This window comes from Erinaceus europaeus, chromosome 12 (assembly GCF_950295315.1).
Source record: "Erinaceus europaeus chromosome 12, mEriEur2.1, whole genome shotgun sequence".
NCBI classification, from domain to species: Eukaryota; Metazoa; Chordata; class Mammalia; order Eulipotyphla; family Erinaceidae; genus Erinaceus; species Erinaceus europaeus.
Genome location: NC_080173.1, coordinates 93603515 through 93630473, shown reverse-complemented (window position 1 = coordinate 93630473; position 26959 = coordinate 93603515). Strand labels below are relative to the sequence as shown.

The window sequence follows — 26959 nt, the reverse complement described above, 5'->3', positions numbered from 1 at the left end:
CAGTAGCTCATGTCATCTGCTAGACGTATAAGTCCCCCACTTTCCCCAAGTTTAAAAAGGTTCCACAACATGGATCAAATGAACCACATAACTAAACCTTAACAGCGCAGAAGCAGAACCTGAGTTGAATCATGAAATGCAAGTGGTGATTCATATCCACACCTCAGGGTAGAGCAGAAACTACACAAGTCCACTGTGTGGTGAGAAGATACTGTTTATGTGATGTGAGCCCTATTTTTTCATTGAGTGTAGATGAACTCATATCTTTCATGGACTCAGTTCTAAAATCATGTAAATCACCCATGTGACTTTATATGGTCTACATCAAAAATTATTATATTTATTTATTTGATAGAGACCGCCTGAAATTGAAAGGAAAGAGGAGACCTATAGATAGATACCTGCATCACTATTTCAACACTTGTGAAGGTTTCCACCTGCAGGTGAAGACTGGGGGCTTGAACCCGGGTCCTTGTGCATTGTAAAATGTGTGCTCAACCAGGTGCGCCACCGCCTGCCCTCTCTATGGTTTACATTTACTGAGCACTAATAACTCAGTAGATAATAATCTACCAAACTTCCTAGAGAAGTGAGTGTTACTACTGTTTTATAACTTTCCTCTGGCCACTGTGCAAGTAAAACCAAATCAAAAGAATTCATTGGGAGGTTAATCATTTACACAACAGTTGCTGGCACATGGATACAATGTTTCCTCTTGATAAGTGTCTGCAAAACACTCTGACTCCCAGTCTAGGTTCTTTGCCATCATCATGCACTAGGGCTTTAAAGACCCCTTTTTCCCCCAACCCCACCCCTCTGTCTGTCTTCCTTCCCCCAGAATCTTTTGCTTTTTTCATGGCCAGAACTTAAGGAGCAAAACCCAGTTTTGACCAGGACTGTCTGATGCTTGAAGCATATAATTTTAGCAAGTATTTTATCCAAAACTGGAAAGGGTGAGCAATGTGTGTGTGTGTGTGTGTGTGTGTGTGTGTGTGTGTGTGTGTGTTTTGTTTGGCTTTTTTTTTTTTTCCTTCCCCTTGAGGCATAGTAAACACAAGGCTATAATGTCTGTATTTCCAGTCCCCAGCCCTCGCAGCCCATACCAGGGCAAGAGTTCCCAAGAGACGAACTGCAATGAGATGTTTCACAAAAGATTTATTTGCTCAAGTTACAGTAGGATTAACTCAAGGTTCTTCAAACAACTGGATACAATTTCTTGTTGGGTTTTCATATCAAGTTACCTTGTGTTCATTCACATACTGAAATTCTAAGGGACTCACAGAAGTCACTGTGATCTTTTCCTCCACAGGCCCTACTATTCCTCCTCAAGGATCTAGAAATGATAGATCCTCTCGCCAGGCTCCTAAATGTGTGGTGGCTGGTGCTTTGCTATGGCCCTTAATTCCTTAAGTGTCATGTAGCTCTTATAGGTCTAGTCAGGCCCAGCCTTCGGTCTGTATTCACTGGTTGAAGTCACAAGGATTTTGCCATTATTTGGTCCCACAGAGACATTTAGTTGCTTGCTTTGTCTGTGAATATAGATTAATACAGAAGGTAGCAGTGGGGTCCTTTGGCTTTAGGCATTTTATATCCTTAGGAACCTTTCTTTCCCAATCACCTGATCTTATTTAAATTCACATATAAGGCCACAGTTGAAAGACTTTTATATGGCAGGTGTTTCCGTAGGTTTCATTTTTTCCCCCACTAGAAGTTCCAAGAATTCCAGGACTATGTATTGTATATTTGTAGACTAAAAATCCACTAGGATTTTCAGTTTCAAGTGGTGCTTTCTAGCCAGTACTCCATTGTGTCTTTGCAATGCCTCAGCAAAATCACTACATGCACATACATGTGTACATCCAGAGACACAGAGAAATATGAAGATCAAATAAGTACGACACACCATGTGAATGTGTGAACAATTTTTGTGTTGCCTGTAAGAGCAGGAAAAACTTTGATAACGTGACGGGGGTGTAGTTTTTACATATTATATTAAATCAGATTATCAAAGTACCTGCCACTAATTACTGGAATCAACTCAAAGATTATTTGATATACATGCTAAAAATAATAGAACAGAGACATATCATTGAGTAGTAATTAGTATTTGGAGTGAATAAGGACTTTTCAATTAAAATAACAAAGGCAGAAACCAAAAGGAGATGTTTGCTAGATTGGAATTATAAACATCACAAATATTTTACATACATATATGTATATATATATATATTTATGCGTGTACAAAGTATAAAGTCAAAGGTCAAACTGCTTAATACATATAGGTCTGTAATAGAAGTATATACAATGACATATATGATTAGGAAATGTTGAGTTTTTAAAATTAAGATGTTTATACATCGATAAAAGTGACGGAACAAGTGAATAAGCACATAGCAGGTGGATCATATAAGAAGGAAATCAAATGAACAGAACCATAGTCATATTAATTTGCAAATTTGCACAGATTTGCCCCCCCCCCCCATTTTTAAATAGAGTCATGGAGGGAAGTTGGGGTAGAGGTAAAGACAGAAACAGCCCAGCACTGAAGCTTCCTTGACCGTGGTGGGGGCCAGGCTTGAGCTTGGGTTGTGCTCGTGGCAAAGCAGGGTGATGTCCTCATGAGCTGCTATTTTCATAGGCCCAGATTTGCTGATTTTTACTGGGGTGGGGGGGCGGGAAGGTTCCTATCAAGCAGGCAAAGATTGAAAGGAATGACAGTAATCACTTGATGTGGAAGGGGAGGTAAATACTCATTTATAAATTATTCTAACTTAGTTTAGTTTCTGAAGGGAAACTTAGCTGAGCTTATTAAACCATGAGAATAGACATTCCCCTGAAGGTATCCAAATATTTACTGAGGTTCATCACGGTGTAAATGTGTAATGTCATGAAAAAAAAAAAAACCATTCATTTAAAATGAAAAATAACCCCTTTTAGTATGATTTTTTTTTTTTGATGGAGAAAAATGGCAGCACAATTATTGAACTTTTAAAAATGCTTTTTGGTGCTGTTTTCAGTTCCTTAATTTTCTTATGGGAGCATGAATTTCACAAGAAAGAAAATCTTATTTGAAAATCTCTGCTACAATACTTACTGTATCATATTATGTGTGATGTTTCTATCCTAGAAACATCCTGGAATAAGATGTGGTCAGGTAGGGCAGTGGGATTGTGCAGGGATTTGTACAAGAGTGGAAGATGGGCTTCAGGGCACAGATGAGGTAGAGGAGAAACTGACCTTTCAGTGTGGCAGTGAAGGCAACTTCTGTGTTTGGTAGAAAGAGCTGGCTGTATTGCTAAGTGCTGTGTACTCCCAGAGATCTGGCTCTGTGGGGCTGTCCCTTTCCACTCCTTGATTTGTTTTGTCTTAGAAGCATGGTATAGGAGAAATCATATATTCAGATCCCAATCTGTGCATGAGTGGAATTAGATGATTTATTTATTTATCTGTTTACTAATTTACTTGTTTTTACCAGAACATTTCTCAACTCTGGCTTATTTCTCAACTCTGAGCCTTTGGTGCCTCAGGCATGGAAGTCTTTTTTTTTGCAGAACCATTATGTGATCTCCATAGCCACCAATCATTCTATTTTCTTTTTTTCTTTAATTTTTTAAATTTGCTTCCCCCCCTTTTGTTGTCCTTGTTTTATTGTTGTTGTAGTTATTGTTGTTGTTATTGATGTTGTTGTTGTTGGATAGGACAGAGAGAAATGGAAAGAGGAGGGGAAGACAGAGAGGGAGAGAGAAGAGAGACACCTGCAGACCTGCTTCACCGCCTGTGAAGAGACTCCCCTGCAGGTGGGGAGCTGGGGGCTCTAACCCGGATTCTTAGCAGATCCTTGGGCTTTGTGACACGTGCGCTTAACGTGCTGTGCTACCACCCGACCCCCTCATTCTGTTTTCTATTGATTTATTGTTTTAATGAAAAGTAAGAAGAAGAAGGAGGAGAAGGAGGGCCGAAAAGGGCTGAGGAGAAGGAGGAGGAGGAGGGGGAAGAGAGGAGGGAACAGGAGAAGGGAGGAGTAACCACCAATTTTTAAAAAATTTAATTAATTTATTTATAAAATGGAAACACTGACAAGACCATAGGATAAGAGGAGTACAATTCCCACCACCAGAGCTCCTTATCCTGTCCTCTCCCCTGATAGACCACCAAAAATTTAACCCTGTATCAGATTGTTCCATAATATAATTTCTTTCTAGCTCAACTAAGAGTGACTCTCAGTCTGATATCTAGATCAAAGTATCGTAGGGGCTTAGAAATGGAAAGTAGATACAACTGCTTTTTTGTTTTACTTTGCTGTTTTTTTCCCCCAGAAATAATTTTCTTGGTTGATGTCTTGCTACATTGTTGATTTTGAATGTTATTATACTCAATAATGAAAATTTTAATGTGTTTTTTTTTCTTAATTGAGTAGGAAGTTGATACTATTCTGTGTTGTCAAGAAAGGATGAAGCTACATTTGGATAAGGCCATCGCCCAACTTGCGTAAGAAATTTACCACTTTATATAATGTAAAATTTACTGGCGGTAGCGCAGCAGGTTAAGCGCACATGGCCCGAAGCACAAGGATTGGAGTAAGAACCCCTGACACCCCACCTGCAGGGGGGTCGCTTCACAGATGGTGAAGCAGGTCTGCAGGTGTCTGTCTTTCTCTCCCTCTCTCTGTCTTCCCCTCCTCTCTCCATATCTCTCTATCCTATCCAACAATGACATCAATAACAACAATAATAACTACAATAACAATAAAAGAAACAAGGACAACAACAACAACAAAAGGATAACAGATCTACCACAATACATTCAATAGATTAGAGCCTCTCATTCAGATTTCTCTGAACTCCTTAATAGTAATTTCTTATATATGAACACACACACACAGGTAGACACACATTCACATACACATTTTTGTTCAGAGCTTAAGATAATGACTTGAAGTTCTTGCGTTACATTTTTATTTAAGGAAATAATTTGGAGGGGCCAGGTGGTGGTGCATCTGCTTGAGTGCACATGCATAACGACCCATGTTTGAGCTCCCAGTCCCCACCTGCAAGGGGAAAGCTTCACGAATAGTAACGCAGGGCTGCAGGTGTCTCTCTCTTCCTGTCTATCACCCCCTTCCCTCTCAACTTCTGGCTATCTTTATCTAATAATAAAAAAAAATAATTTTGAGATGCTATAGAATGTTCTGCCCTGAATGATAATTAAGATGGCTTTTTAACTCAAAAAACGTTTATCTTCAGATAAAACTCTGAATTGTGCATGTTCAGCTCAAAAGTTAGAAAAGGAATGAATGGTGGTTCACATAAACAATCGTTTCCCCATACTTTTTTTTTTTAAAGACAGCCTTCTTGGGGGTCAAGAGCTGGCTCATCTGCTTACCTGTTAGAGAGTACCTGGGTGTGAGCGCCTGCAGGGGGAGGCTTCACTAGTTGTGTGTCCATCTCTGTCTCCCTCTGTGTCTTTCACTCTCTGTCTGGAGGGGGAAAAATCTTCTAGGAGCAGAGGAATCATATAGTCTAGGACCCCCAGCAATAACCCTCAAGGGAAAAAAAAAAGACTCAGTCTTCTATGATTCTCCTGCAAACTCTGCTCCATCCTCCTCTGTGGCAGCATCCCTGCTTCCCATCACACTCTCAGTTGTTTGCCCATCTTACTTTACTGTCTTTCAGAATATCCGATTCTATCTCTCAACAATAGTAGATAGCATGTACTTAACTTTGGGGGGGGAGAGGTGGGAGGAGGGAGAGGATAATAATCGAAGGAAATTCTGAAGCAGTGATAACCATAGTCAGCGTATACAGAGACTTGTCAAACGTGAATAGACAGATCCTTGGCTCGTGGTCTCAGAGGGAAGCACCGTGGAATACGTCACACAAAGGGAATGCTGAGTCTGTTTATACGAATGTTGTCAAGGATAACATGTGATACACCCAAGGCATAAATCATGAGGGTGTTGTTACTGCTTATTTAGTTCCCCATTTTGCCTTTCAACACAGATACTGTGAATGGGAGATTAAGATGACTGACATTTCTTCCGAAGTGTTCTTTAATTCAGAAGCTGGTGCAGGCAGGGAGAAGATTTGTTAAACGTAACTGTGCATGGTTTGGTTAATTCTATCGTTTTCATTAAGCGGTAGAGGAGAGGCAGAGATGTTGTGATCATTTCTCTTTTTTCTTCCATAGCAGTTGCAGAAACAGAGCTTAGTTTGGTTCAGAGAGTTATTTCTGATCCATTCTCTAGTCCTGATGTTCTTTCATGATTTAAAATTGCTGCCCATTGTCTGTGTCCTTTGCTGTTCTTGGCTCAGGCTGCTTTACCATGGGAACAGCCAGATCTTATCAGTGCACATTACACATGATCTTATTACTGGCCCTATCACAGGGCCTTTGCAGAAAGTTTTTTCTTTTTTTTTTTGGTCTCTGCCTGCACTCTTGTGTGGAATCTTTATTGGTGATAAGCTTGGCTCACCTTTTACCATGCATTGGGCTGAATGCTGACCTTACTCTGGCATAGGTATTAGGAATTCATGCAGGCAAGTTCAGGACTCAACCCACTGTATCACTTCCAGGGCTATGAATCCAGAAATCAGTAAAAACCACCTGGCTGTCCTTTATAAGTGTTATCCATATGCTGATGAGACTCAGACCTTGATTTCTAGCCCATATCCTTCTTTCAAATTCCAGCAGCCTAGCTGATATGTCTACTTGTATGTTTAATGGAGACTCAAATCCTACACCAATTCAACATCTAGCATCCTCTCCTGTGTCCTCACCCTCCCATTGTTGGAATGCCACCATTCCAAGCATCTGCCTTCAGCTCTTTTTTTTAAAATACATTATCTTTACTTATTGGGTAGAGAAAATCAGAAATCAAGAGGGTAGAGGTAGTAGAAAGGGAGACAGCTGCAGTACTGCTTCACTGCTCATGAAGCTTCTCCACTGCAGGTGGGGACTGGGAGCTCGAACCTGGGTCCTTGTGCACTATAACATGTGCTCTCAACCAGGTGCACCACCACTTGCTGCAGATATTTTTTTCTTTTCTTATTTTTTTCCCTCAGTGATGTTCAGTCTCCTAGGGAACTTGTTTGGTTCTATCTCTAAAGCATACTCTATCTTTCATCTTCACTGCTTCCTGCTTGGTCAGAGTCATAGCCATCTCTCACCCGAGTGACAACATAAAAGATGATGTCCTTGTCTCCTGAAGTCTATTCTCAGTCTTGCACCAGAATAACCCTTTAAAAATGTGAGTCATATTTCACTCAAGAAAACCTGAATCCTTTCAGTGTCAAACATCTTCATGGTCTGGTTTTGCTGTCGCAAATGTTTACTCAGATATGGGTTCCTTGTGGAAACTAAGCCTCTCTTCTCCTTTTGTAAATTCTTATTTATAAAATGTAAATATTGGTAAGACCATAGGGTAAGAGGGGTACAATTCCACACAGTTCCCACCACCAGAATTCCATATCCCATCTCCTCCCTTGACAGCTTTCCTATTCTTTATCCTTCTGGGAGCATGGACCCAGGGACATTATGGAAGGTCTGGCTTCTGTAATTGCTTCCCCACTGAACATGGGCGTTGACAGGTTGATCCATACTCCCAGCCTGTCTCTCACTTTCCCTATTGGGGCAGAGCTCTGGGGAGGCTGGGCTCCAGGACACATTGGTCAAGTCGCCTGCTCAGGGAAGTCAGGTTGGCATCATGGTAGCATCTGGAACCTGGTGGCTGAAAAAGAGTTAAGATATAAAGCAGAAAAAAAAAAAGTCCACTAATCATGAACCCAAAGGCAAGAATATTGCAGATGAAGATCTGGGGTCTCCATTATGGAAAATGTTAGTAGGTCTATTTTAGATATATTCCAAGGGGCCCATGACTTTACTAGTTTGTGCCTGAGCCTGACAGCTAACATGCAGGTGGACCCAAGGTACTGTCTGATAACCCTGTCTTCTTTGAAATCATAACTCATCTTCCTTGTCTCCTTTTTCCTACTTTTTTTTTGCATAGCTTTTCTGACAAACCACATAATTTGCTTCTCCCTTCTCCTCCTCCTCCTTTTCTTTGGCTTCCAGGGTTATCACTGGGACTGGGGCTCAGTGCCAGCACTATGAACCCACTGCTCCTGGTGACCACTTTTTTTTCCCTTTTTATTAGATAGGACAGAGAGAAATTGAGAATGGAGGGGGGAGATCGAGACAGAGAGAGAAAGATAAGACACCTGCAGACCTGTTTAGCTGCTTGTGCAGCGTCCTCCATGCAGGTGGGAAACTCCCGGTTTGCACCTGGATCCTTGTGCTTAGTACTCTGTGTACTTAATTGGATGCACCATTGCCCAGCTCTCCATGACTTGCTGGGAATCTCCTACCTTTGCTTTGTTGAATGTGAATTTACTTAGAAAAAGCTTGCTTGCTTTTCTCTCTTCCTTTTTTTGCACTGTAGGTGCACAACTGTTTATTGAGTGAGATTTTTGCATGGGTAGACCTTATTCATCTTTACCGATGCCCGCCTCTTCAGCCTGTCTTTTCAGTATTGGGTCACCTCTCGGCTTGGAAGCCCTTAGAGCTAGTCAAGGCTTTTCATTCTCAGGGGTGGTGGTGGCAGCAGCTGCTGGAGCACATGGGCACGGGTGGGAGCACAGATTCCCGAGCCTCTTCTCCAAGAGGCTCATTTTGGCTAATTTTGACCCGTGACTGCTTCTCGCTCAGGCCAAGTATGCCCACAAGGTGAGATTGCCTATCCATAGAGGGTGGTAGGGCTTATACACACTCCCTAACTTGCCAGAGAATTGAGAAGTATGGAGATCAGTGTGGTTAGGGTACAGAGGAGGAAAAGGAAGAAGGAATAGCAGGCAGAGATGTGCACAGATCACTCCAACCAGTGTCATGTCTGCACCCCTGTTTCTCTGTGTACCTACCTGCCTGTTGGGCCTTAAGGCCAGCCCCCCTGCTCTGCTTACATAACCATTGCTTTGCCTGAAATATCCCCACCACGTTATCCCCTCAGGGTATTGCTAATTCAGTTAAAAACATCCCAATAGTTGCTAAGGACACTTCCACCTTCCCAGCATGCCTTTTGCCTCTCTCCACCCTCTTTCCTAGCCAATCCTGTTCCTGACTTTCCACTTCCATCTTTACCTTATAAATTCCGCTGCTGTTCCAGTTTCACTCCCTTTTCTCTTCCCTGTCCTGACCCGGAGAAGACCTGGAGAAGGGCTGGTGGGCATAGAGGGAGGCGGCCTTTTTGCTAGCTCCACGTGGCCTAAACCACTGTGTTCATACCCAACTCTGAGGCCCCCGCGTGAATAAAGATTTGCGTTCCCTCTCCGCCACAGTTCCTGGTCTCTTCTCTCTCCTCCACCACGCAACCTGCTTCCTGCTTATGTATCTTTACTCTTTCCTCCTGCCCTGCCCCAGCCTATGGAAGCAGATTTCTAACAATTCACCTGTCTGAACTTCTCTAGGGAAGACTCTTTTTTTAAGTGAGAACTCGGGCATTTTTTTTTTTTTCGTGATCAGTGGGTTTACACACAGGCAAATTGCCCACCCACCATCTTTTGTAGCACACCCTTTGTAATTTTGTAACAGCTGCCTTAAACTTGACTCTCCATTCCCCCACTCTGTGCTCTAGAGCTAACAGAGCCACCCAGCACGAACTGGAGAAGGACCTGAGTGATAAACAGGCTGCCTACCGGATCGATGACAAATGCCACCACCTGAGAAACACTTCTGATGGCGTCAGCTACTTTCGTGGTGTGGAGAAGGTTGATGCCACGTGAGTGGGGCCCATGCCGCTGCTGGGATTTCAATGCCACTTGAACTCCCTTCAAAGTGATGCAATTTTCAGGTTAATCTAAGGAGACAAGGAGAAGACACACACACACACACACACACACACACACACACACACACACACACACACACACTCCTTTGGATAAATCTCCAAACATATTTTTAAAGTTTTAGATACTTGCACACTGTGTCATTTTGTAAACAATTATTTGTTACTTATTTTAACCCATTACAATAATACAGTCATGATGTAAAAACAAAACAAAACAACCTAGAAAATACACATCAGGCTCCTGAGCACATAGGACATTATTTCAGGTCTCCGGAACCTGAGCTAAGCCTTCAAGCAAACAGTAAGGGTCTCCTTTAACATCCCATCACATTGGCAAACAGGGATTGTTACTTATAAGCTACATCAAAAGGCATGCAATGCTAACTACCTATTGTTTCTTCAGATCAGCACAACTTTATATTAAAGTCCTGGGAGTATGTACCTGTTGCTTGTATAGTCTGTTTCCTCTACTTTGTGATACATAAAAAAATGATTTCTGATCACATTCTCCTACAACACAAATTTGAATGTTTTATCACTTGTTTTTTTAAAATGTGATATGTCAGAGGCCTCTTATTACTGATAGTTTGTTAAATCCATATAACAGCTCTGTGTAGCAGTATACTTTCATCTTTTTTTAAAGTCTATTTATTTATTACTGAATAGAGACAAATTGAGAGGGAAGGGGAAAATAGAGATAGAGACAGAGACACCCACAGCTCTGCTTCACCACTCATGAAGCTTTCCCCCTGCAGGTGGGGACCAGGGGCTTGAACCTGGGTCTCTGTACACTTTAATATGTGTGCCACTGCTTGGATCCTGAACTGTTTTTCATATGCCTATTAGGCTGTTGAAACACATATATATTGAGCCTGAATATACATTCCCCCTCTTTAATTTTCCCTCTCTCTATATTGGCAGAAGACTTAGTGTACACTTTGGATTTATTAAAAACAAACCAACAAAAACAGTGCTATCAGTTTATAATATGTGTGCAATATGCAATAAAACCGATACCCAGAGATACTTACAAACTGTCTAGTCAGGGAGTCGGGCGGTAGTGCAGCAGGTTAAGCGCATGTGGCATGAAGTGCAAGGACTGGCATAGGATCCCGGTTCGAGTCCCAGGCTCCCCACCTGTGGGGGGGGGTGGTCACTTCACAGGCGGTGAAGCAGGTCTGCAGGTGTCTGTCTTTCTCTCCCTCTCTCTGTCTTCCCCTCCTCTCTCCAGTTCTCTCTGTCCTATCTAACAAAGATGACATCAATAACAAAAACAACAACAATAACTACAACAAACTGTCTAGTCAGACTCGTCATGATTATCACTGTCAGGTCCTGTTTCTTTCTTTCAGGATCTCGGTGCCTGAGTCCTGGGCCAAATTTACAGACGATAATATTCTCCGCTCCCAGAGTGAGAGGGCAGCATCAGCCAAGCTAAGAGATGATGTCCATAACCTCTTGGTGGTGACTGCCAATGAGCTGTGGAATCACTTCAACAAAGTGAACCTGGCATTCACCAACCGCATCGCAGAGACGTCAGACGCTAAAAATAAGATTCAGGTTCACTTAGCAAAGGTAAATTGTGTATTGACAATATCCTGTAGCTGAGCTGGGTAGACAGAGCTGGGTTGCATTGGGATCACAAATCTCTCACCACTCACTGAGATTGTAAGGCTCATGACCTCCTTGGATATACAGACAAAGACAAATTTTTAAACAGAACACTATAAAGCACGTTATTTATGTCAGCCAGGTAGCCGAGTGTCAAAACTAAATCAGAATCCACTGGTTGGGGGGTGGGGGGAAGACAAAGAATGATCTATGTAATGAAAGTTTCCTAGTATTTAATAGAAACAGAAATATTATTACTGACGTTTAATGAATCTTATTTTATGTAACTAGGAAATGGATTTGTTATTAGAACATATGGTGGGAATGTTTTTTGTTAAATCATGTCAGGCTCTGTTTCTGGAACACAAATGCAAATGCAGAAAGCTATCAAGGCACTTGGGGTGTTTCTGATTTTGAGCTTTTCTGAGTGTGCTAACACAAGGCCACTGTCACAAGGAGGTGGAGCATTCAGACAGAATTGGTTGGTTTCACAACTGACTGGCATGGTTTAGTGCCAGTCCTGGAGTTCTTTCTTTTTTTTGTCTCCAGGGTTATTGCTGGGGCCTGGTGCTTGCACTACGAATCCACTGCTTCTGGAGGCTATTTTTTTTCCCTTTTGTTGCCTTTGTTGATTATAGTTATTATAGTTATTATTGTTGTTGTTGTTACCGTTGTTGTTGTTAGATAGGGCAGAGAGAAATCGAGAGAGGAGGGGAGACAGAGGGGGGAGAGAAAGATAGACACCTGCAGACCTGCTTCACTGCCTGTGGGGGAGCCGGGGGCTTGAAACGGGAGCCTTACCCTGGTCCTTGTGCTTAGTGCCACCTGCGCTTAACCTGCTGTGCTACTGCCTGGCCCCCAGGTTCTTATTTCTATAGATTGTGCTACACTCACTTTCAATTTTGTTTATACAAAAATATTTCATTGACTTACTTGATAGAGACAGACCTGTAGGTGGGGAGCCAGGAGCTCGAGCCTGGATCCTTGCGTGGGTCCTTATATCTCTATCTCTAAAGACTTGATGTCCAAATAAAATCTCATTCAGAGGCACAAGGGGTTAGGGCTTCACAAGATGAATTTGGTGGTGGATGAGGGGGCAAGGTGAGGGAAATGCTGGCACTGATCCCGTAACGATGGTGCTAAGGTGTTATGGTGAGCACTTGGCAGCATTCCTACATTAAGGACATCTTGTACTTTGGTGAGACATATATGTACAAGATGATCAGCCTGGGGGCCAGACGGTAGTGCACCTCGTTCAACACACACATTACAGTGCACAAGGACCCAGGTTCAAGCCCCTGATTCCCATCTGCTGGGGAGGAGGGAGGGTCACGAGTGGTGAAGCAAGGCTGCAGGTGTCTCTCTGTCTCTTTTATTCTCTCTGTCTCTCCCTCCCTTCTCAGTTTATCTCCATACAGTAATAAATTATGTATGTAAAGATAATGATCAGCTTCACATGAAAGGTGCAGAACAAAAACCTTGAAGCTACAGATGAAATGTTCAGTTTGTTGAGCAGAGTGATCAGTTGAGACAGTAATGAGGTGAGGAGCAGGGAGTCTCTGAGGGTCGCCTTGGTGGTAGGAACAGTGCATCGAATTTTAGCAGGTTATCAGAGAACATTAAGCTTTAATGATAGATCTAAGAGTTCCTGACTTATTTAACTGCTGAAATCTGTGACAGACCATGAGATCTTGCTAAAAAAATAAAAGTATTGGGGCCCATGCAGTCATGCCCCTAGTTAAGTGCACACAGTACTAAGCACAAGGTGCTGAATGAGATTGGTGGTAAAAGTTTTAAGTTTTTAAAAAATTTTTATTTATAAAAATTGGTGGTAAAAGTTTTAAGTTTTTAAAAATTTTTATTTATAAAAAGGAAACACTGACAAAACCATGGGATAAGAGGGGTACAACTCCACACAATTCCCACCACCAGAACTCTGTATCCCATCCCCTCCCCTGATAGCTTTCCTATTCTTTATCCCTCTGGGAGTATGGGCCCAAGGTCATTGTGGGATGCAGAAGGTGGAAGGTCTGGCTTCTGTCATTGCTTCCCCACTGAACATGGGCATTGAATACTCCCAGGTTGATCCATACTCCCAGCCTGTCTCTCTCTTTCCTTAGTGGGGTGGGGCTCTAGGGAATTGGAGCTCCAGGACACATTGGTGGGGTTGTCTGTCCAGGGAAGTCAGGTTGGCATCATGGTAGCATCTGGAACCTGATGGCTGAAAAAAAGAGAAAAATTTAAGTTGTAAAGGATCTAGGTGATACTTGGACCTATCTTCCATCCTCAGGAAAAGGGGCTGACGAAGAGGACAGAACAGTAGAGGGGGGGCGGTAAAGCAGGGATGGATGCAGAGATCAGAATCTTGGGTTCTAGAAGGAAGGGGAGTTTAGAGCAGTGGGAAGTGGGAGACAGAGATGACCAGGGACTCATGGCAGAGCTGAGAACGCTCTTTATTCAATCTTTATTCACGAGCGGGGATGTAGTTCAAAAAACTAAGCTCTTCTAATCACAACACAATTCTGTCCTGCATCTCTCTCCTCCGGTGGAAGAGTCAGGAACAAAGGAAATATGTACGATAAGGGGCGGGGATAAGAAAAAGTGTGAACCAGCGAGGACTAAACCAAATGTCCCGGAGGCAGGGGGGTGCCCAGCCAACAGTGGACATACAAACAGAACACATAGCAAGCAACACAAGCGAACCCAATGTGATAATAAAAACAGAAGGCTTCACAAGCAGAATCCAGAAGCATACCAACAGGGAAGGTGCCTGCTTTTCCAGAAAAGGAACTAGAAAGGGGTCCAGGTTTATGCAAGTTGGAAGATGTTCTTCAAGAAAACTAAAAGCTTATAAAATCAAGACTGACTTTAACTAACACATTGGCCACAGCTGCCACTGCTGCTCCCTGACGGGCGACACACCCTGAGATACAGGTGTGAGAAGCGAGGTTAGGCTCGCTCAAACTCCTTGGCTTTATGTTTTTTAACATAGTTTTATTTATTATTATTTTGGATAGAGACAGAGAAATTGAGAAGGGTGAGATAGAGAGAGTGAGACACTTGCAAACCTGCTTCACTGCTTATGAATCTTCCCTCTCACCCCTGCAGGCGGGAACCAGGGGCTTTAACCTGGGTCCTTACACCCTGTAATGTGTGTTTAGCCAGGTGGGCCACCATCTGGTCCCTTGGCTTCAATTCCTCCCCCCCACACACAGATGGAAGCCAGAAAATAAGTGACAATTTAACAACCAGTGATCTAGGGGTGGGGTGGGGTGTAGAGAAAGCTTTGATCTATACTGGTCTCTGTGGTATAAACACACACACACACACACACACACACACACACACACACACACACACCTGAGGCTTGACTTTGCCCCCAAGTTAAGAGGTGGGAATTGGTGCACCCAGGCAGTGACCCAGGGTGTCTGGAGAGATACAGCAGCACATGGCAGATTTCCTGTGGATGGGGTGCAGTGGGGAGCAAGGATCAGAGCCCTCGGGGATCCCCCAGTGCATGGAAACATCAGCCCCTAGTGGACAGACAGATCAGAAAGGGGAGCACATAATCACCACCACCTCAGAGAACTATTTCTCCTTCTACAGACTCTGCAGGAGATTTTCCAGACAGAAATGACCATCGAATCTATCAAGAAGGCCATCAAGGATAAGTCTGCCTTCCTGAAGGTGGCTCAGACCAGACTGGATGAGCGTACAAGGAGACCCAATATTGAGCTGTGCAGGGACATGGCTCAGCTGCGGTGAGGCCCCAGGGCTTCCTGTCCCGCAGGACGGGGCGGGTCTGGGGTTGGACGTCGACCCTATCTACTTTATAAATATGCTTTATGCCAAACCCACAGTAGGAAGGGGTGTAAGACTCACCCTGTAGGGATGGATCCTTTTTTGAAATGTTACCAATGTGGGGCGGGGTGGGGGTGGGGCTGTGATAATAGGCTTATGGGGTTTCAGGTTCAGTTGATAAAAATTTCTGCAGATGGATGGTGGGAATTGCAAAGCATTGTGTAAATTCCACTGAACTGTACATCTGAAAAAAAAAAAGGGGGGGGGAGTTGGGCAGTGACACACCAGGCTGAGTACAAATATTACATTCTCAAAGACTCCATTTGAGCCCCAGGTCCCCACCTGCTTGATGGATGCTTCAGGAATGGGGAAGTACATCTGTGGGTATCTATCTTTCTCTTTTCCTAACCCCTTCTCCCCTCTCAATTTCTCTCTGTCTTATCAAACAGACATGAAAAAGAAAGAGAAAGAAAGAAAGGAAGGAAGGGAGAGAGAGAGGAAGAAAGAAAGAAAGAAAGAAAGAAAAGGCCACCTGGAGCAGTGGATTAATTGTACTGGCACCGAGTCCCAGAAATATCCCTGGTGGCAGTAAAAATATCTAATAAATAAATGAAAACTAGTTGAGATGGTCACTTCTGTGGTACACACACAACACAAAATGATTTTTTAAAATAAGATGACATAGAAACTTAATATGAAGCACTGTCTCATTTGATAGTCCAAATGGGCATTTGGGTTCCGTAACACCTCTTTTATTAACTGCAGGATTCATTTGGCTTTCTGTGTATTTCTCAGTGCCAGGGAGTCCTGGGAAAGTGTCTTATAGTAGTAAGTCCATTGCTTCCTCTAACGTGCCCTTATGGGCCTCTCCTGGTGGTTGATGTCTGCTCTTATCATTCAGACCAGCCTTCAGGAGCTGAAAGGCCGTCCACCAGGCACAGTGTATGATGCTTGCACTGGTGTGCAGGTGGCTCAGTTTCTAACCTTTTGGTACCACATGAGAGGGGCTAAGACACTCCTGGAGGAAGCTCAGGTGTTATGGTACCCCTCCCCCTTCTCTCTCTCTCTCTCATTCTCTCATAAAATGATCTGGAATGGTAAAATTGTGCTTGCACTAATCTCTGACTCTGGAAAAAAATATATATATATGTCCATTTTCATGATATCTTCCTTTTCAAATTTTTATTTTCCCTTTTGTTGCCATTGTTGTTTTTTATTGTTGTAGTTATTATTATTGTTGTTATTGATGTCGTCATTGTTAGGACGGAGAGAAATGGAGAGAGGAGGGGAAGACAGAAAGGGGGAGAGAAAGATAGACACCTGCAGACCTGCTTCACCACTTGTGAAGCGACCCCCCTACCCCTGCAGGTGGGGAGCCGGGGGGCTTGAACTGGGACCCTTATGCTGGCCCTTGTGCTTCTGTGCACTTAACCTGCTGTGCTACCTCCTGACTCCCTCATGATATCGTCTTGAGCCCCTGATGGCCTCATTTAGGCTCATTTCAGTTTGTTATGTTCTCAGTGGAAACTGAAAACATCTGGTCTTTGTCAAGTATGCCTCCCGTATATACATGACAGGAGGAATCTGACAGGATGGTTTATCTACTAAGCACTTGATGTATTTTATTATTGCTGTTATTTTAACTTTGAAGATTTCTTTTAGGAAGGACTTGTAAGGAATTGACTGAGATTCCTCCCCCCCACACACACATTTATTCTGGCTTCATTTTCAGTTTCTCAGTATCTGCTAGTCATCCTCCTCTTTCTGGATTTCATCATTGCTATTCTTAGGCCATGAAATACTCCACGCAGAGACAAATCCAATTCATCGCAACTCTGAGAAACAAAAAGATAAGAGTTGAACTGCAAAGTCCTTTCTAGCCATGGGGAGAAAGTTCTGGTCTGTCTTCCACTTAGTTGCCTACTAGGATTCTTTCATTTATCATGTATGAGTTATCCTAGGGATATTGTGACTTGAGTTCTCCCCAAGAGACATGTGTCCATTTCCTGGAGGAGATAGAGGAACAACAATAATCAAAAGGACAATAAATAACAGTGCTGCTGACGGGAGTCATAGTTGCTGCCCTCTGTTGATCTTCTGTGTTGGGCATGGTCCCGAGCACTTGAAGCTACCTCGTGAATTAGTTTCACTTTACAATTAAGGGAACTGAAGAGGAAGCAGGTAGCATGCTTTGGTGATAGTCCGAACCCTTGATTAGACCCCTGAAAGATTCTATTGTCTAAAACCAACCATTTGTTTCTGTCTTATATTCCTCAGTGCATAACAGCTTTTTTTTTTCTTTCATTCCCCTGTTACATACTTGGTCTCATGGACCTCCTCAGTGCCCATCAGAGATGAGTCGGTCAAACAAGTACCACATTCTCCTCTCTCTCACAGAGTATGAAACTGAGAGTCCAAGAGGAGTTGTAGACTGCCAACATCCTGCATGCCTACTGTCCATCTGGACCATAATTATATAGGAGTTGGCCTAAGCTGTAGTGTGCTTGAAGTGCCATGGAACCGAACTCATATGTAGACTATTTTCAGGATAGACTGCCCTCCACTTCAGAGGTGAGAGGCGAGGCCATCCTCAGGACAGCTAGTTTGAAGTGACCATTCATTCAGAAGGGCCTGATAGTGAGAGCTCACTTACTTGAGCAATTAAGATTAGGTCCCACATAGATGTGGAAATCTACCTACTATACGGTAGAGGAGCCAGAATCATTCATTGGGGGAAAAGAAAGTCTTTGTAAAGAATGGTCTTAGAAAAAGTGGAAAGCTGCATGTGTTGATAGAATGAAGCTAGACCGTCAATTAACACCATGTACCAAAATAAAATTAAACTGGATTGGAGGCTTAAGTTTTAGACTTGTAACTATCAAATACATGGGTGGGGGAGCTGGGTGATGGTGCACCTGGTTAAGCACACATGTTATAATGCACAAGGACCCAGGTTCAGGCCTCCAGTTCCCACCTGCAGGGGAATAGCTTCACAAGTGGTGAAGTAGTGCTGTAGATGTTTTTCTGTCTCTCTCCCTTTCTCCTCCCCCCTTCTTCTCAGTTTCTGGATGTCTTTATGCAATAAATAAATAAAGATAATAAAAAATTGAATAAATAAATAAATAAGATACATAGAAGAAAGAGGTGCAATAAACTAGATGTAGTTGGAGACTCAATTCCTTGGGCAGGAGAAACTAACAAAAGAATAAGGAAATGGAATCACATTAGATTAAGAAACTTCTGCACATCTAGAGAAATTTCTACTAAGATGAAAAGGCAATGAGCATCTGGGAGAAGATATTTGCATATAACATACCTGAGAAGAGACTGATATAAAAAATTATAAAGTAACTAAACAGTTCAACAATCAACTAGTAAAAAAGAAATGGACGTAAGTTCTGAATAGGCAGTTATCCACAGAAGACATTCAGATGGTCCATGGATATATGAAAAAATGCTCCACATAATTTATGGTGAGAGAAATGCAAATTAAAACCAGTGAGATACCACCTGAGACCAGTGAAAATGGTTTCCATCAACAAATCAAGAGAAGCAAGTGTCGGTCAGAATGTGGAGAAAAAGGAACCCTGATACACTGTTGGTGGGAATGCAGACTGATGGCAGCAGTATGGAGAACACTACAGGGAACCCTTAAACAGAGAAAGATGTGCATGTCTTACCATTCAGCAATACCATTTCTAGGCATATATCCAAAGCTGGAAAGGATGCACACGCATATTCATTGCTGCACTATTTTCAATGGCCAAAATATGGGTGCAACCACAGTGTCTAACAGTAGATGATTAGGTAAAGAGATTGTGAGGTATATAGTCAGTGAAACACTCTCCTGCAATCAAAAAAAAAAAAAAGATGAGATTGCATTGTTTGGAACAAAATGGATGAAAATGGATGTGGTTATGCTAAGTGAAATAAGAAGTGAAGAACACGTGTCAGATAGTTTTTCTCAGATGTGGACTGTCTATAGATGTCGGAAGCAAATAAACTTGCAAAACTTTGGTAACCAAACCTTCTCTTGGACTTTGTGAGAACTATGGGTGGGTATTGGGGGTTGAGGACACAGAGTTCTGAAGAATAGTGTGGTCATTTCACATACCAAGTGTGGATGTGAAATTATACCCCTGAAATCTTATACTTTGGGAAAACTCTGTTAAATCACTAATAAAATGGAGGGGAAAAACGATTAAGTCATGAATTGTGGCTTTAAACAAATATTAGACACAGAGCTACAGTTTCCTTCTCTGAAAAATTCTGCAGAGCCATCAAAAATAGAAAGAGGAATTTAAAAATGTCAAGATTGTCCTTAGACACACCAGGTTGCTTTTCAAAAGGTTTTGAGGAATGGGCTAGTTTGACTTTGGAGAGTGATCAAATACTGAGACTTTCACATCTGCTTCAGAAAAGCCATAGGATTTTTATTTTTTTACTTTCTTTCCTTCATCACTAAAGAGAATTTGCTTTTCCTTTACTTCCTGTCTAGTCCCCAGTAAGTCTATTTCCTCTGCCTCTTTATTGCTGTTAGAGAACAAAACCTCCTTTTGTTTCTTGTTAAATAAAAATTTGTTGCCAACGTGAGGTAGCAACAGCTGGGATTCAGGACTATAACTGGGAGGCTTATTTTCCTTATTTGACTGGCCATTCTGAAAGCAACCATTTGACTACCTGCATAAGGGGGGGAGAGGGGGAATATCAACTAAGCAGGGGAGTGGGGGTGGTAAAAAAAAAAGAACAAACTTTAATGTGCTCATTGCAAGATGTTTACTTTCATTTACAAATTTCCAAGCAATTCTTTCAGTACCCTTAAACATCCTTGGCATCTTTGGTGGCAGGCCAAATATTCACTTCAATATTAATCTTGATATATATATATATATATATATATATATATATATATATATATATATATATAAACTGAGGGAGGGTTATCAGTATACAACATATTATTCAAATAAGGGATAAATCCAAAAGATAATGCTTTCCTTTTCCTTCACACTTTCTTGAATTGTCTTAAAAAAAAATGAGCTTGTGCCACTTTGATGGCTACAAAAACAAAACAAAAAAAAAACCCTCAAATAAAAACATGTAGTATCTATTTTTATTCTTCTTTTTACCAGAGCACTGCTATGCTCTGGTTGACAGTGGTGCATGAGACTGAATCAAGGACTTTAACAAAACCTCAGGAGTTTTTTTTTTTTTTTTTGCAAGCCATTATGTTATTTTGCCTTCCCTGTGCAATTTTGATAATTTAACATGAGCTCTTGCAAAAGTTCCCTTACAGATAAATTTTCCACTTGACTAGCATTTGGCTGTGAGCAGTTTAGGCTCATTTATCATTCCATTCCACTCTATGGTTCTTACCTGTGGGTTCAGTGTCCCTTTTGAAGCCTGTGGAAGTGGCCCAGGCTGTGTGGGAGGCAAAGGGCAGGGCAGGAACTGTGCAATTATAAACAACCCTCTATTTGCAAGAGTCCATGGCTCCGTGTGCAGCAGCCTCCTCAAGGATCTGTTTCAGCTTCTTCTTGTTACTCAATACCCTGGGATCTTCAAAAAAAAAAAAAAGAGAGAGAAGACGAGGACAAGAGAAAGGGAAGGGAAGGGAGGGGAGGGGGAGGGAAGGGGAGGGGAGGGGAGGGGAGGAGAGGGAAGGGAGAAAGGAAGGGAGAAAGGAAGGGAGAAGGGAAGGGAGAAGGGAAGGGAAGAGAAATAAATTTCTTTGTAATCCCACTTGATCTAAAACAACAGCAAGCTCCAAGTCACTCTTGAGATGGCTATGGTCTGGGTGACAGATTTTACATGGCAGCCTCCACCATTTTGTCCAGGGAACCATAACCCAAAGAAATTTTATCACTTACATGTTAATTCCTTGCCTGACCCCTGTAAGGTAAGAAAACAGCCACAGGTTATAAAATGACAGGGGAGGGAGTGGGTCAGTGTTGCATCCGGTCAAGCGCACATATTACCAAGCACAAAGTCCTGGGTTCGAGACTCCCCACCTGCGGGGGTCTGTTTCATGAGTGGTGAAGCAGGTCTTCAAGTGTCAATCTTTCTTTCCCTCTGTCCTCCTATCATCTTTCGATTTCTCTCTGTTTCTCTCTAGCCTATCTAGTAAAATAAGAAAGAAGAAAGAAAGGGAGGAAGGAAGAAAGAAAGAAATGGTCACCAGGAGTGGTAGCTTCATAGTGCAGGCACTGAGCCCCAGCAATAACCATGGTGACAAAAAAAAAAAAAAAGGAGGTCAGGCAGTAGCACAGCATGTTAAGCGCACATGACTCGAAGTGCAGGGACCCGAGTAGGGATGCGGGTTCGAGCCCCGGCTCCCCACCTGCAGGAGAGGTAGCTTCACTAGCCTTGAAGCAGGTCTGCAGGTGTCTATCTTTCTCTCCCCCTCTGTCTTCCCCTCCTCTCTCCATTTCTCTCTGACCTGTCCAACAACAATGGCATTAATAACAACAACAATAATAACCACAACAACAATTAAAAAGGGCAACAAAAGGGAAAAAAAATAACTCCCCGGAGCAGTGGATTCCTGGGGCACCGAGCCCCAGCAATAACCCTGGAGGCAAAAAATAAAATAAAATGAGATGTATGACATGGGTTTGTTTTCACCACTTGTTGTTTCTGTGACTTTTTCTGAGGACCTTTTGCCCTGCACCAGCCCCCCACTCGTCTTCCTCCTCCTCTTCCTCTTGGCTGACTATGGAGGCTTGGAGGCTTCCAGGCTTCCTCTGACCTGAGCTTCATCTTTTGCCTCCTGAGGTTTAGGTCATCTTCTTAGAAAACCCTATGAGCGTGAACTTCTTCTTCTTCTTCTTCTTCTTCTTCTTCTTCTTCTTCTTCTTCTTCTTCTTCTTCTTCTTCTTCTTCTTCTTCTTCTTCTCCTTCTCCTTCTCCTTCTCCTTCTCCTTCTCCTTCTCCTTCTCCTTCTCCTTCTCCTTCTCCTCCTCCTCCTCCTCCTCCTCCTCCTCCTCCTTTTTTTTTTTTCCTCCTCCAGGGTTATTTCTGGGCTTGGTGCCTGCACCATGAATCCACTGCTCCTGGAGCCCATTTTTCCCCCTTTTGTTGCCCTTGTTGTAGCCTTGTTGTAGTTATTATTGTTATTGTTGATGTCATTCGTTGTTGGACAGGACAGAGAGAAATGGAGAGAAGAGGGAAAGACAGAGAGGGGGAGAGAAAGACAGACATCTACAGACCTGCTTCACCACCTGTGAAGTGACTCCCTTGCAGGTGGGGAGCCAGGGGCTCAAACCGGGATCCTTAATCAGGTCCTTGTGCTTTGTGCCACGTGCGCTTAATCCGCTGTGCTATTGCCCAACCCCCCAAGCTTGAACTTCTGGACATCTCCTTCCTGACTGAAGGAAGCACCTCCTTTATCTGGGATGTGGATGGAAATCCTGACTCAGTGGGGTTTCTGTGTTTCATCTCCCCCGCCCCACCACACACACACCTGTCAGCTGCAGGAGGGACTTGAGATACTACCTCAAGTAGGTTAATTGGTCAGGTGGATGATGGCTTTGTGACCTGAGCATCTGCAGGGCAAATGCAGACTGACTGGTACTCTGAGAGCTGCTGGAGCCCACAGCCCTTGGGGCAACCTGTCCCCGGGGGTCAAGGAAATGACTCCAAAAGAATTGTTCATTCATGCAGGGACAGGGGGTGGGGAGTTTTGAGGCTGTATAAATGAAAGAGAAAAGGACTAGGACTAAGAACCTTCTGGGCTGAGTCGGCTCTTTCCCCTCTGTATCTTTCTCTCTACCTCCATGGAAAAAGTTTCTCTAGAGGGTGAAATTGTGTATATGTAAGACTCTGCCCCACACAGAGTCCCTGCTAATGATCAGAAAATTAAATAAACCAGAAGATGAACTAAAAACTAAAACCACTCATTTCTTTTTGTATGGAGGGATAACAGATATTAGCTTGTACCCAACGTTAACAGAATTATGTCCATGCCACATGGAGAGTCGTATCATAGTGGGAGTTCCTTTCCTAACAAAGTATAAAAAAATTATTTTCTCTTCCTTTCTTTTCTTTTTCCCGCTCTTATTTTTTTATTTTATTTATCTTTAAACCAGAGTACATTCAGCTCTGGTTTATGGTGGTGCGCAGGGGGATTGAGAATAGGACAACCCCCAAAGTACAAAAAAGTATTCCCCCCTTTTTTTTCCAACCAGAGCACAGCTTGGGTAGATAGCATAACGAGTTGGTAAAGAGACTCTCATTCCTGAGGCTTTGAAGCCCCAGGTTCAAAGCCCCATACCACCATAAGCCAGGGCTGAGCAGTGCTCTGGTTAAAAAAAAAAAAAAATCTCTTTATATAGCCATTATGCTATCTCTCCCACCTACAAGTTTTTTCTTTTTTAAATTTTATTTATAAAAATGAAACAATGAGAAAACCATAAGATAAGAGGGGTACAACTCCACACAATTTCTACCACCAGAACTCCATATCTCATCCTCTCCCCTGATAGCTTTCCTATTCTTTATCCCTCTGGGAGTATGGACCCAAGATCATTGTGGGATGCAGAAGGTGGAAGGTCTGGCTTCTGTCACTGATTCCTTGCTTTTTTTTTTTGAAAAAAAAAAAAAAAACTATTGCTCTCTAGTATTCCATTACCTGACTACAGTTCCATTGTCACTTTGATTTAATATTTCTTCCCATTCTGTAATAATACTACCCAGCATGTATGTATATAGCATGTATGTATATAGCATGTATGTATATCCTTTATACAATTATGTCAATGTTTTTTTAAAAAATATTATTTATAAAATAGAAACACGGACAAGACCATAGGATAAGAGGGATACAGTCCCACACAATTCCCACCACCAGAACTCCATATCCCATCCCTTCCCCTGATAGCTTTCCTATTCCTTATTCCTCTGGGAGCATGGACCCAGGGTCATTATGGGATGCAGAAGGTGGAAGGTCTGGCTTCTGTAATTGCTTCCCAGATGAACATGGGTGTTGACAGGTCGATCCATACTCCCAGCCTGTCTTTCTTTTTCTCTAGTGAGGCAGGGCTCTGGGGAAGTGAGGCTCCAGGGAACATTGGTAAGGCTGTCTGCCCAGGGAGGTCCAGTTGGTATCATGGTAGCATCTGGAACCTGGTGGCTTAGGAAAGTATTAACATATAAAGCCAAAAAATTGTTGAGTAATCATGAACCTAAAAGCTGGAATATTGCAGATGAAGATTTGGAGTCTCCGTTTTGGAAATAGCTAGTAGGTCTATTTTAGGTATATTCCAAAAGGCCCATGACTTTACTAGTTTTTGCCTGAGCCTGACCTCTGATATGCAGGTGGACTCAAGTTATTGTCTGGGAGATGATGTCATGGCTGGAAAAAAGGCTAGAAAGCTGGATGAGGGAAGATAGTAGCTCTCAAATATGGGAAAGGTGTATTAAGTATTGTTAACTGTAAACCCTATCAATTTGATCTGTGGTCCATATTCAGCTTAGGAGCCTATGTAACCTCTGCATCTCTGTAGATCCAAACTCGTATTCTGTGGTCATGAGTAGGAATGTTCCAAGTTGCACCAATTTCAGGACCCATCTTCCTCAGGTGGTAGATAGAGTATGTTGTCCAGCCTCCCTTAGGAGGATCCAATATTCTCTACCATTGTTGATCCACATTGAGGGTCAGGCCCTATGAAGACCCACAAAGGGGTCCATTATGTTGTTCCTGATGGAGATGACCAGTGAATTATATCAAACGTTTTATCTTGTTTATTTTTATTAAAGTTATTGTGTCCAACTTCATAAGTTGGGAAAAGTACTTTGATAGGAAGATGCTGTATTTCCCCATGAAGTGGTACTTTGCTCTGTGTTGTATTAAGAAAAATTGTCATGTTTTTCACAATTAGACCTGCAACTTATTTCATAGTTATATAATCAATTTCATGCATTATTATTTTTATGATCTATTATGTTTTTGACAATTAAAAATGTATTTTCCCTGGAACAAAGTACTGCTTTGGGGGCAATTGCAGGGGAGTGGATGAGTTCAAAATAATTTGAGTGTTTCCTTAACTAGCCCCACACTCTCTCCCTCTCCCCCCATGCACACCATGATGTATTCAACCAGGTTGGTTAAATTCTAGCCTCAAAGTCAAGCTGGGTGTCTCTCTCTTATTAAATAAAAATACTTAAAACAATATATATGATTTTTTGTTGCTTTATTTATTTATTTATTGTTATCACCTGGACTTCACTGCTCCAGCATGATTCTTTTTTTTCAGATAGGCGATTGATCGATAGGTTCGATAGGTTAATGATAGGGTAGATAAGTAGATAAATAGATGGACGATAGGTAGATGCCACTGAATCAGAACTTCTCTCAGCACCACTGTAGTACTTTTGTGTGGCCAGACAGGCTCCCTCCCTGGTGAGTTATTTCACTGACCCCATGCTATTTTTGAAAAGTATAAAATATTTAGAAATTTGTCCTAAATTTTGGTGAGAGAGCAGGAGAGAGAGATGAGAGAGAGAGAGAAAGATGAGAGAAAGATGAGAGAAAGATTAGAGAGAGAGAGATGAGCGAGAGAAAGATGAGAGAGAAAGAGAAAGATGAGAGAGAGAGAAAGATGAGAGAGAGAGGGAGACAGAGAGAATTTGTTGGTATTTTCCCTTTTGGACACATAGTTCATGGGGAGCAACTCTTGCCTGGTACTAGAATCACACACAACTACTTTTTCCTTCACAACTTTGCAAGACGGACTAATTCTGGAGTGAACTGACAATCACCTGTCGGAGACCTCAGTGGCAACTCAAGAGCCACGCAGACCCTTAATTTCAGTTGCGAGCCATGTGTGTTACCTCTGCTCACCTAACCTGGCGCTTTCCTCTCCCCATGCAGCCTTGTCAACGAGGTGTATGAGGTAGATGACACCATCCAGACCCTGCAGCAGCGCCTGCGGGATGCGGAGGACACACTACAGTCGCTGGTCCACACCAAAGCCACCCTGGAGCACGAGCTGGCGGTGAAAGCCAATTCCCTGTACATCGACCAGGAGAAATGCATGAGCATGCGCAAGAGCTTCCCCAACACTCTCCGTCTGGTGGGCTTCTGCTAGGATCCCTATCAGCCAGGGCTTTCGGTACCCCTTTGGGAGAAGAATGCACCTATGCACCGTCAGTGTCATCCCGAATGCTAACAGATTCGCTTACTAAAGGATTGTATTGGTAGACACGTGTCTCTCTCTCTTTTTTTTAAATTTTTTATATTTATTCCCTTTTGTTGTACTTGTTTTATTGTTGTAGTTATTATTGTTGTTATTGATGTCGTTGTTGGATAGGACAGAGAGAAATGGAGAGAGGAGGGGAAGACAGAGAGGGGGAGAGAAAGACACCTGCAGACCTGCTTCGCCGCCTGTGAAGCGACCCCCCTGCAGGTGGGGAGCCAGGGGCTCAAACTGGGATCCTTACGCAGGTCCTTGCACTTTGCGCCACTTGCGCTTAACCTGCTGCCCTACCGCCCGACTCCCCTTTCTTTCTTTTTTAGAGAAAGCTTTGCTTTTTTTTTTTTTTAATATCTTTATTTACTTATTGGGTAGAGACAGCCAGAAATTGAGGTGAAATGGGAAATGGGGGGGGGCAGAGAGACACCTGCAGCACTGCTTCACCACTCCTGAGGCTTTCCCCCTGCAGGTGGGGACCAGGGGCTTGAACCCCAGTCCTTGGGCTTTGTAACACATG

At 42.7% G+C, this 26959-nt stretch overlaps 1 protein-coding gene across 2 annotated transcripts in view; it reads left to right on the top strand.

Annotated features, from left to right (window-relative positions):
- Window positions 1–26451, top strand: part of TEKT3 (tektin 3) — a 50577-nt gene extending 24126 nt beyond the window's left edge. For both annotated transcript variants that reach the window (XM_007519187.2, XM_060204524.1), the window contains exons 4-8: window positions 4418–4488; window positions 9626–9769; window positions 11191–11413; window positions 15056–15210; window positions 26121–26451. In XM_007519187.2, coding sequence (XP_007519249.1) covers window positions 4418–4488; window positions 9626–9769; window positions 11191–11413; window positions 15056–15210; window positions 26121–26337 — 810 coding nt within the window. In that variant the 3' untranslated portion in view covers window positions 26338–26451. The remainder of the gene's footprint in view (window positions 1–4417; window positions 4489–9625; window positions 9770–11190; window positions 11414–15055; window positions 15211–26120) is intronic.
- Window positions 26452–26959: the final 508 nt, after the last annotated feature.